The sequence below is a fragment of the Cebus imitator genome, unplaced genomic scaffold, assembly GCF_001604975.1.
Source record: "Cebus imitator isolate Cc_AM_T3 unplaced genomic scaffold, Cebus_imitator-1.0 Scaffold52, whole genome shotgun sequence".
Lineage (NCBI taxonomy): Eukaryota > Metazoa > Chordata > Mammalia > Primates > Cebidae > Cebus > Cebus imitator.
In genome coordinates this window covers 3,158,986-3,170,222 of record NW_016107367.1, presented here as the reverse complement: position 1 = coordinate 3,170,222, position 11,237 = coordinate 3,158,986, and the positions used below count along the sequence as shown (strand labels likewise).

Genomic DNA, 11,237 nt, shown 5'->3' with positions numbered 1-11,237 from the left:
CAGCCAGGCATGGTGGCACACGCCTCTAGTCCCAGCTCCTCAGGGGGCTGAGGCAGGAGAATCGCTTGAACCCGGAGGTGTAGGTTGTAGTAAGTAGAGATCTGGCCACTGCACTCCAGCCTGGGTGACGGAGCAAGACTCCGTCTCAAAAAAAAAAAAAAGTAGTTGGGCAGGCAATGAAGTGACTGCCACAGGGACCTCACACCCACACATTCTTTAAGCAAATGCACATACATGCACACGACATACAGTATTCCACCATTTCCCCCACGTGGTTTCTAAAGGTATTATGATACATAACCCAGGTTTCACTTGGGTTTAAAGTTGAAAAAGCACCCCATAAACTGTATATTGATCACATATCTGTAAACCATAAATTGGAGCTAACAGTACCTATACCTCATGGCTGTGCCAACTGAATGAGTTAATATGTGTGCTTAGAACAATGCCTGGCGCATGGTAAGGGCTACATGAAAGTTAGCTGCTATTATTAATATCAAGCTGGCAGGTAAGATATGTTGAGTGAGAATCAAGACACCCCCTCCCCAACATCAGTAGGTTCATATGACAGATATATCTAATAAGATGAAAATCTACACATTAATTATGTAACATGTAAGTTACTAAATTTGGACCCTAAAAATACAACAGTCCAAATAGAGGATGAGGAAATGTGATTTAAGAGCTATACATGCGTGAGGGCATGCAGTGGCAAGTTTGCAACTCTGAACACTGAAGAGATGGGTACTAATGAATCCCGACAGCATGAACTCACTGCTGGACATGGCTACTTACTCCAAGTAGAAGCCAGAAGTGGAATAGTTCTATTCTCCATCTAGGAAGCTTTACATCTAAAGATGTGAAGAAAAAAAAGGGATAAGCAGAGTCCAAGGGAAGTTACTACTTAATGGCTAGAAGAGGTATGTGTGAGCGGATCTATAAAACATCCCTAACTACCTGTAACACAAATTACACTGTTTCCTGCTAACGGCTGGCTTAATACATCAATCAGTAAGACTGGAAATCGTTGTTTTATAAGGACTCCCTCTTTGTTGTGGTAGTTGTTCTAACAAGATTTTACCATTTACTTTCAGGGGGCTGTAAGGAAGACTGTGACAGCCGAATCTGAGCAGGTTGAAATGAGATGATTTTCCCAAAACACAGTCTACTTCAAGGATTTCCGTAGAACCAACTCCTTTTGGAATATCCCTTTGAGAACATAAATAGAAACATATATCACTTTCATGTAGTTTGGGGCAAGCAATTTTCTTTACCTTCCTCACATTATAAAATAATTCCAAGACTGATTTTTCATTGTGTTTGAAATAATAGATTTTCTAGAATTGTGTCTAATTTCCGGTAGCTTATTTGCTTGCAAATAAGACAAAATCTTAAGGACAAGTAAGTTAAAATTCAGAGTTCCAAAAGAGTCTGATTCCTTTAAGAATCTGAGGACACTGTTTAGCCAGGTTGAGAAGCATTTTCCTATCATCCCAACTCCCCCGGCTAAAAGTGAACAACCGTTAACGCCTTACGTGTTCCAGGCCCAGAGCGCTCAGAACCACAGTGAGCTACAAAAATACAGAAGAAACATCCTTTTCCCCTAGAAGTTTCCTACCCAGTTAACTATCTTCATGATTAAAATAAGACAGCTGACTACTAAGTTAGAAATAGTACATGCAATAGGGAAATAGACCAGGAAAGGAATGAGAAGAAATTCCTTTTAACTGTAGGATCTGGGCAAGCCTTTAGTCCAGGCAGGATCTGAACAGAGTAGAGAGGTAAGTGAATGTAAAAAAGGCATCCCTTAGTGGAGGAATGGAAAATGGAGGGAAATATTCAACAACGACGGCGCTTCTGTGATGCCAGAGAGAGAGAGAGAGAGAGAGAGAGAGAGAGTGTGTGTGTGTGTGTGTGTGTGTGTGTGTTGTGGATGGAGGCTGCTCAGAACAGTGCAGGAGAAACGGAGAAAAACAGTAAGAGATGAGGAAATTTATTTAGCACCTATTACATGCCAGATGTGTTATACATATTATTTCAATCACACTTTATAACAATCTTGAACGGTAACATTCCTCTTTCACAGATGAAGAAATTGGCCCAGAAAGATTCAGAAACTCCCTGAGAGTTTGGGGAGTCAATGGACTAGCTAAATATTAAAAAAAATTCAAATAAGGTTTTTTTTTGTTTGTTTGTTTTGTTTTTTTTTGGCATACCATGTTTGCTTAAAACCCAGCTAAGGATTCTGGACTACCCTACAGGCAACAGGTGCTGGAGGAGGGTGGAGGCAGTACACCAGCAGGTATCTCTGTTCAGGTAGGGCCCACCATGTGTCCAGACTGGGCTGACTCTTTTCCCTCTGGGAATACGAGGCAAATGAGACACCATCCCCGCCCTCGAAGAACCTGGTGTGCTTTTGTGGGAAAACAGAAGCATTAACAGACACACGTATTATAATGGAAGTACAATGATAGCAATTTGGGCAGAGTGCTATGGAAATACCCTTCCAAGGAAAGAGTCCTAGAGAGGTCGTCCAGGCTGTCTTGGAAGAAGTATAAAGTTGAAGAAGGTGGGAAAGGATATTTTAGGCAGAGGAAAAGATCTGTCTCAAAGCAAAGATACGAACTGTCATGGTACACACCTCGAGGTAATAGGAAGGAAGGGAAATAAGGCTGGAAGGCTTGGGAATGCCTTGCTGAGAAGCTGAAGCCCTGGGAAGCCACTGAAGGTTTTGATCAGGGCAGTGATATGGTTACATGTTATTGCAAGGAAAATCCGGGAGTGCCTTGGGGAAGGAAGACTGGAGGCAGGGAGAACAGCTGGTCAGCAGAGGCGAGAGGAGAGAGTGAGCCAGGGCCCGTGTAAGGACAGCAGTCACAGGCATGGAGAAGAGTTGGGTTTGAGAGACACCAAGGAGGTAAACGCATCAGAATTTGGTGGTTACATTCGGAGAATAAGTGAGCAAAAGGAGTCAAGATCATTTCCAGAGTTCAGTCCTGAGCAACTGAATGTGACGGGTGAGAGCAAGTGCTGGAGAGGAAGCAGGTGCAGTGCAGAGAGGAAGGGAAGGCTCAGGTCAGCTAGGTCCAGTGAGTGAGTCTGAGGTACCTGTGGGACACTGAGTCTGGCGATCTAGAACAGTGGGACATGGACTGAGAGCTCTGCAGATACTCCAGACTAGACAGAGAGGTTTAAGAATGGTCAGCCCGGCCAGGCGCAGAGGCTCACAACTGTAATCACTGCACTCCAGGAGGGAGGAAGATTGTGTGAGCTCAGGAGTTGGAGACCAACCTGTGCAACATAGTGAGACCTCATCAATACAAAAAAAAAAAAAAAGAATGGTCAGCATGTAGGCGGCAGTTAATGTCACATGAATGGATCAGATGATGCAGGGGATCATGCAGAAGGCGGCGAGTGGCAAGAGGAGGAAAAGCTAGAAGCGAGAAAACGGCGGAAAAAGCAGTTAAGATATGCAAGGCAGGAGTCCCAGGGATAGAGCAACACACGATACTAGGTGCAAGAAAGGAATGTAGAAAAGACTGATGTCTCTTCCTCTTTCCTTGTCTCACCCACTTCTGGACTGCTCTGTCTCTGAGGGCAGCTGAGGAACCCCATCAAGAAAATGCCCTTGTGAAGTCTTCTTGGTTTACCCTTTCTGGCCAAAGCACCTCTGTGTCACAAAGGAAAAACTACCAGTCAGACCCCAACAGCTGGATCTTGGACACAGAAACACTTCCAAAAGTAACTCTAATGTTGAGACATTGACTGGCACAGAACACACTACAACAGGTCATTTATTCTGGGTTTTTTTTTTTTTTTGAGACAGAGTCTTGCTCTGTCGCCAGGCTGAAGTGGGGTGGTGGCACTATCTCGGCTAACTGCAACCTCCACCTCCTGGGTTCAAGGGATTCTCCTGCCTCAGCCTCCCAAGTAGCTGGGACTACAGGTGCATGCCACCATGCCCAGCTAATTTTTTTTTTAAGTGGAGACAGGGTTTTACCATGTTGGCCAGGATGGTCTCCATCTCTTGACCTTGTGATCCACCCACCTCGGCCTCCCAAAGTGCTGGGATTACAGGCGTGAGCCACTGCACCCGGGCCATTTATTTCATTTTGATTAGTAATTCACCTTGCTCAGAGATTAAAAACTTAGCATTAATATAGCAAATCTCTTTTAAAAATAATAATAATAAAAAAGAGTCTGGCTAGCAGTGTGTCCTAAGAAACTAAGTGAGCACCGGGTCCTGCCTATAAGCATTAGTCCTGAAGTTAGCACTGCCTGAATGCAAAGAACAAACACAGATAGTGAGATATGACTGGGCAGGCCAGTTCACCTAGGAACAAGAAGGGTAAGAAGGAAACAGAACCAGTCCTGGAGAGTATGAACACTTTGCCCTCTTCCTTAATTTGCACACTGAATTCAGGTATTTTGCTTACCGTTACAGATTTCTATAACCCCTGAAGGCTGGTAAAAGTATTATTATTCCTGTTTTATTGATTGACTGATTGATTGATTGAGACAGGGTCTCATTCTGTCATCCAGGACGGAATGCAGGCGTGCAATTTTGGCTCACTGCAACCTCTGTCATTCGGGTATGAGCAATTCTGCCTCAGCCTCCTGGGTAGCTGGGACTACAGGCATGTGCCACCACACCCAGCTAATTTTTTTGTATTTTTAGCAGAGATGGGGTTTTGCTATGTTAGCCAGGCTTGTCAGGAACTCCTGGCCTCAAGTCATCTCCCTGACACAGCCTCCCAAAGAGCTGGGATTACAGGTGTCAGCCACCACACCTGGCTTATTCCTGTTTCACAGCTGACAAAATGACAAGTTGAGAAGTTATAAGACTTTTCTGATAGTCACACAGATGAAAAATGGCAGAACCAGGACCTGAACTCAGATTTGTATGACTCTACATTCTGCACTTCCTGCTGACCAGCTTTGCAGCTAAGTACCTTTCTAATTCACTTGGCAGCTGGTCTACCTGCCAAGGCCCAGAACTCCAAAAACGATTTCCATTATCAACCCCCAAGATCAATGGGAACTTGGAAGAAGGAATGGCTTATAAAAAACAAGTAAAAATTAAAAAGTAGGACCTAATGTTAATCAAGTGCTGAGAAAACCTCAGCCATCCTCTGTAGCAGTTTCAGTGAACTAATTTGTTGATTTTCCAAGGCTAAAAATAGCCCTTTTATACTGCACACTCTGAGTTTATCCCAAGTATTTACAGATCTATCACCTGACTTATTTTATCTACTCTTGTTTCACACAGGTATTAACACTAAAACAAGCGCTGGGATGGGCACTTCGTGTTCTGTACGACTTTCAAGTCACAGTTGAAATGTCCCTTTCTCATGAAGGCCTTTATCTTACTAGGCTAGGCTAGATTCTGTCCCCAAACTCTCACTTCTTTCTAGGACTTCTATAAATGAATATTAGATATGGGCAGGGCGCAGTGGCTCATGCCTATAAACCCAGCACTTTGGGAGTCCAAGGTGAGTGGATCGTGAGGAGTTTAAGACCAGCCTGACCAACATGGTGAAACGCCAACTCTACTAAAAATACAAAAATTAGCCAGGTGTGGTGGCATGCACCTGTAAGCCCAGGTACTTGGGAGGCTGAGGCAAAGGAACAAAATGAACCCGGGAGGGGGAGGTTGTGGTGAGCTGAGATCATGCCACTGTACTCCAGCTTGAGTGACAGAGCAAGACTCTGTCTCAAAAAAATAAAAATAAATAAAAATTTTAAAAAAGGCCAGACTCGGTTCACGCCTGTAATCCCAGCACTTTGGGAGGCCCAGACGGGTGGATCACAAGGTAAGGAGATCAAGATCATTCTGGCTAACATGGTAAAACCCCATCTCTACTAAAAATACAAAAAAACCAGCTTGGGCCGGGCGCGGTGGCTCAAGCCTGTAATCCCAGCACTTTGGGAGGCCGAGGCGGGTGGATCACGAGGTCAAGAGATCGAGACCATCCTGGTCAACATGGTGAAACCCCGNTTCAGGCAATTTTCCTGCCTCAGCCTCCTGAGTAGCTGGGATTACAGGCACGCGCCACCATGCCCAGCTAATTTTTTTTTTGTAGTTTTAGTAGAGACTGGGTTTCACCATGTTGAACAGGATGGTCTTGATTTCTTGACCTCATGATCCACCCGCCTCGGCCTCCCAAAGTGCTGGGATTATAGGCTTGAGCCACCGCGCCCGGCCTAAAATTCATTTTCTTGCATGAAAATGAATCAATGACTCATTACCAGGAGTGGTGACTCCCTCCTGTAATCCCAGCACTTTGGGAGGCAGAGGTGGGTGAATCATTTGAGGTTAGGAGTTCCAGACCAGCCCGGCCAATATGGTGAAACCCCATCTCTACCAAAAATACAAAAAGAATTTAGCTGGGCGTGGTGGCGCATGCCTGTAGTCCCAGCTTAATTGGGAGGCTGAGGCAGGATAATTGCTTTAACCTGGGAGGCGGAGGTTGCAAGGAGCTGAGATCGCACCACTGCACTCCAGTCTGGGCGACAGAGAGAGACTCCATCTCAACAACAAAGCAAGCAAGCAAACGATACCTTCATGTACAAGGCACTGAGCTGACAGACACAGTCACAGCCTTTGCTCAGATAGGTGTAAGATAAATACCAGTTTAATTACGTGACAATAATCATTTGCTCCCAAAATAAAAGGATTCTAGGAGTTCAGAGAGAAACCCAATGCATTCTGTATAAACAGAAAAGAATACAAGTTGGGAGGCTGGGTCCAGCACTTTGGGAGTCCGAGGCAAGAGACCAGCCTGCGCAACAGAGCAAGACCTGATCTCAAAAAAAAAAAAAATTTTTTTTTTTTTTTTAATTAGCTGGGCATGGTGAAGGTGCACCTGTAGTCCTTAGCTACTTGGGAGGCTGAGGTGGGAGGACTGCTTGAATCCAGGAGTTCAAGGCTGCAGTAAGCTATGATTGCGCCACTGCACTCTAGGCTTGGGAGTCAAAGCTAGACCCTGCTTCAGAAAAACAGAAACAAAAACAAAAAATACAGCAGTGAAATTATCCTCACTTTTACTTACTACTATTTTTCTTGAGACAGAGTCTTACTCTGTCACCCAGGCTGGAGTGCAGTGGCGCGATCTCGGCTCACTGCAACCTCAGCCTCCTGGGTTCAAGCAATTCTCCTGCCTCAGCCTCCTGAGTAGCTGGAACTACAGGTGTGCACCACCACGCCTGGCTTATTTTTGTATTTTTAGTAGAGATAAGGTTTCACTATGGTGGCCAGGCTAGTCTCTAACTCCTGACCTCAGGTGATCTTCCCACCTCAGATGATCTTCCCGCCTCAGCTTCCCAAAGTGCTGGGATTATAGGTATGGGCAACCATGCCTGGCCTATCCTCACTTTTAGAGTCCCATGATTCTGAAACTGCAATTTGACCTGTCCTTTTAAAGTAATTTTTACCTTTAGCAGCAAGTGCAAGCAGGCGAGAGCCAATATAACACATTATCTTTGTATGTCTAGTCATAAGATACTCCATAAACAGAAGAACATCTCCCACTAGAGAAAACTTAAGGCTTGCCTTAACAGGTCACCTGTTGTGGGGCAAATTTAAAAAGCTGTTTCTGGAGCAGGTAACCCGAATGGCCTTCAGGAGCATCTCAGTGTTTCTGACCTAACACTTTGAATCCTTTTCAGCTTTCTCCACTTGAATGTGAACATCTACAGATCTACAACTCAGAAGCCAGGATGCTTAATGGGTACTTCCCTCATTTCTCTTGCTCTCAACTGGTGTCTATGGGGGAGTATCAACTACTTGCAAAGCCATTTCCCCATCAATTACTAGACAGTGGGGAAAGTGAAATTTAAAAATCATTAAGACATGTAAAAATCTCCCACAACTGGTTTTCATTTGTGAAATATTTAAGCAGTTTATAAGCTACAAAGCCAGAAATGACTTCATTCAACAGATTTGACTTTTCCAAACTGTGTGGGTGCAGCACTCCAAGGGGAATCATTCAGGTTTCAAAGCTCAAAGAGAAAACGATCTAATTTTTCACTCCTTACACTCATATTCTCAAAAATGAAGTCCAATGGCATTTAGCAATGTTAAGTAGGGACTAGGATTTATAAAGTCGCCTTTTAATGAGAGTGTATATACTGTTTCTTAGTGTGCTCCCAAACGTAAGAAGTCTGCTTGTGTTAACATGAGTCTAAGATTAACGTATTGAGTACTGTTCAGAATAATCATGGGACTCAACTGCTTCAACACTATTAGAAAACAGTAAATGTTGAGAATATTCAAGTTGAACAAATTCACACAGGAGTTAAATCGGCCAAACGAGTATAACAAAGACACACCTTTCTCACTCTCCAATTTGTCATGGTTTCCTTAAAAATCACGAAATCTAGGCCGGGCGCAGTGGCTCACGCCTGTAATCCCAGCACTTTGGGAGGCCAAGGCGGGTGGATCACGAGGTCAAGAGATCGAAACCATCCTGGTCAACGTGGTGAAACCTTGTCTCTACTAGAAAATACAAAAATTAGCTGGGCATGGTGGCGCACGCCTGTAGTCCCAGCTGCTCAGGAGGCTGAGGCGGGAGAATTGCTTGAACTCAGGAGGCGGAGGTTGCGGTGAGCCGAGATCGTGCCATTGCACTCCAGCCTGGGTGACAGGGCCAGATTTCGTCTCAAAAAAAAAAAAAAATTAGATATGTACTTGTGAACTATCTGTTTACAGCTGAACTCCTACTGGCCTGTCGACCTCGTGAAGACAAGTATGCCTGTCTTATACTTGTTCACAACTCTATCTACCCTCTGGGCCTTGCACTGCAGGTATGAGGCAATGGTGAACAGCTGGTCTCACCTAACTCCCTGTCACTCCTTTTTGACAAACAGAAAAAAAATGCCTATCAGAAGGTTACTGCCCAGTTTCATAGAGAGAACAAGTAAGTAAGTTAACTCCCAAATCATATAAGCTCTCCCACTCCATCATGCTCACCTGCCTCACACACAAAAATACATGAACTGACTTCCTGCATTTCCACAATGCAATACACGTGCTTCTGTGAAAACAAGTGTGGCTATGAAAGTTACCATGGATTAAAGAATTTTTGGCCAGGTTGATGCCTGTAATCCCAGCAGTTTGGGAGGCTGTCAGAGCAGATCCTTTGAGCCCAGGAGTTCGAGACCAGCCTGGGCTACTTGGCAAAACCCTGTCTCAACAAAACATATAAAAATTAGCTGGGCGTGGTGGTGTATGCCTGTAGTCCAAGCTACTTGGGAGGCTGAGGAGGGAGGATCGCTTTAGATGGAGAGGTCAAGGCTGCAGTGAGTTGAGATCCTGCCACTCACTCCAGCCTGGGTGATGAGTGAGACCCTGTTTCAAAACAAAAGTTCAACTCATTCTGTTTAATTGTGCATTCCACATTTGTTGGGATGGGCAGGCAGTAGGAGGAACTGAAGCACAAGTAAGTTCATTTAGCCTCTTTGGGAGAGACATTATACTAGCAAAGCAGAGAAAAACAGGCTAAGCTATTACTAAAGATTTCAACTTTCTTTATATTTATGGGCAATAATCAGGTTCAATCATTGTAATAAACCACTTGGCCTAAGAAAAAGAATCTAAGATCTTATAAAAGTACATAAAATAAAATGCTACATAAAGAGTGTCAGCTTTACAGACATGAGAGTTCACCTATTAACATATACAGTTAGGAGGCCTGGTGCTGTGGCTCATGCCTGTAATCCCAGCACTTTGGTAGGCTGAGGCAGGTGGATCATTTCAGGTCAGGAGTTTGAGACCAGCCTGGCCAACATGATGAAACACTGTCTCTACTAAAAATAAAAAAGAAATAGCTGGGCATGGCGGTGTGTGCCTGTAATCCCAACTACTCGGGAGGATGAGGCAGGAGACTCGCTTGAACCTGAGACGCAGAGGTTGCAGTGAACCAAGATCGTGCCACTGACTCCAGGTTGGGTGGCAGAGTAAGACTTCATCTCAAAAAAAACAAACAAAAAACCCCCATATAAACACATGTAGTATGTAGTTTGGGGCTGGGCACAGTGGCTCATGCCTGTAATCCCAGCACTTTGGGAGGCCAAAGCAGGTGGATTGCTTGAGCCTAGGAATTGGAGACCAGCCTGGGGCAACATGGTGACACTCTGTCTCTACTAAAAATGCAAAAATTATCAGGGCATGGTGGTATGCACCTATAGTCCCAGCTACTCAGGAGGCTGAGTTGGGAAAATCACTTGAGCCTAGGACAGAGGTTGCAGCAAGCAGAGATCACACCACTGCACTCCAGCCTGGGTGACACAGAGAGGCCTGTCTAAAAAAAAAGGAACAAAGGGTATTTCACCATAATTTAAACTCCTAATCTAATATATGCATTGATTTGGTGGGAGAAGTATCTCTTAATAGCCCAAGTTTCAAAGATTCCACAACCAAGAAGGATATTTGTAAGTTTAGACAGTTAAGAACATGTGCATACCTAGTTTTTCACTTAACTTAGATCCAAACTAGGGGTAACTAATTTAGATGCATGCATAAAATTTTCATTCTGATTTTTGAAAACATTTCATTGAAAATTGGGCATGGATCTGAATTGGAACAGGATCATACTACTGAAATTGACATAGGTTTTGCAGCCTCACAAAAGGCAGGAAAGTCAAGCTCTCGCTTCACCTTAATCACTACGGTTTTACCACACTGCCACGTGACCTTGAGCACATCTCCTCTGTTAGGTGGTTTCCTTGTCTGCAAAATAAAGTCTGGACTAGATGCTCTATCTGGGTCTAACAGTCTCAATACTATAACTGATGCAGAGCACCAATTTCCTACTTGAAGGAACTGCAAAAGAACTAGACATTAGAATTAACCAAAAAGCAATTTCATGAGGCAGCCAAAATAGTAGTGATAAGGGAAATTATTTAGCATGAGTTCATGGCCTGAATCAATCCCAGTCTTTTAGAGATATAGCCGAATCAGATTTGATAGTCAGCCTCCCTGTAATAAAGAAGATACTCTCCAGACTAGGCTAGGAAGGAGAGGTATTGCATCTCTTACTAGCCTTTATTGTTCTGCTTACTCTCACCCCTTGCCCTCCTTCCTTAAATCCAAGTTTGAGTATTTAATGATAGTTTCAGAAAATGAAAGAACGGAAAATGAGGCAGGTGAGGAGATGGCAAAGCAGTTGTTGGCTAAGAGTCCACATCTTTGTCCTAATGTTTTTTTTTTTTTTTTTTTGAGACAGAGTTTCACTCAT

At 44.0% G+C, this 11,237-nt stretch overlaps 1 protein-coding gene across 2 annotated transcripts in view; it reads right to left on the bottom strand.

Annotated features, from left to right (window-relative positions):
- LOC108304083 (serine/arginine repetitive matrix protein 3-like) overlaps positions 1–11,237 on the bottom strand; it is a 19,457-nt gene that overhangs the window by 801 nt on the left and 7,419 nt on the right. The window contains exon 2 of one of the 2 annotated variants that reach the window (XM_037738332.1): positions 796–851. In XM_037738332.1, coding sequence (XP_037594260.1) covers positions 846–851 — 6 coding nt within the window. In that variant the 3' untranslated portion in view covers positions 796–845. Of the gene's footprint in view, positions 1–795; positions 852–4,727; positions 4,945–11,237 lie in introns of those variants that run through there. The other variant, XM_037738331.1, reaches the window with a different exon arrangement.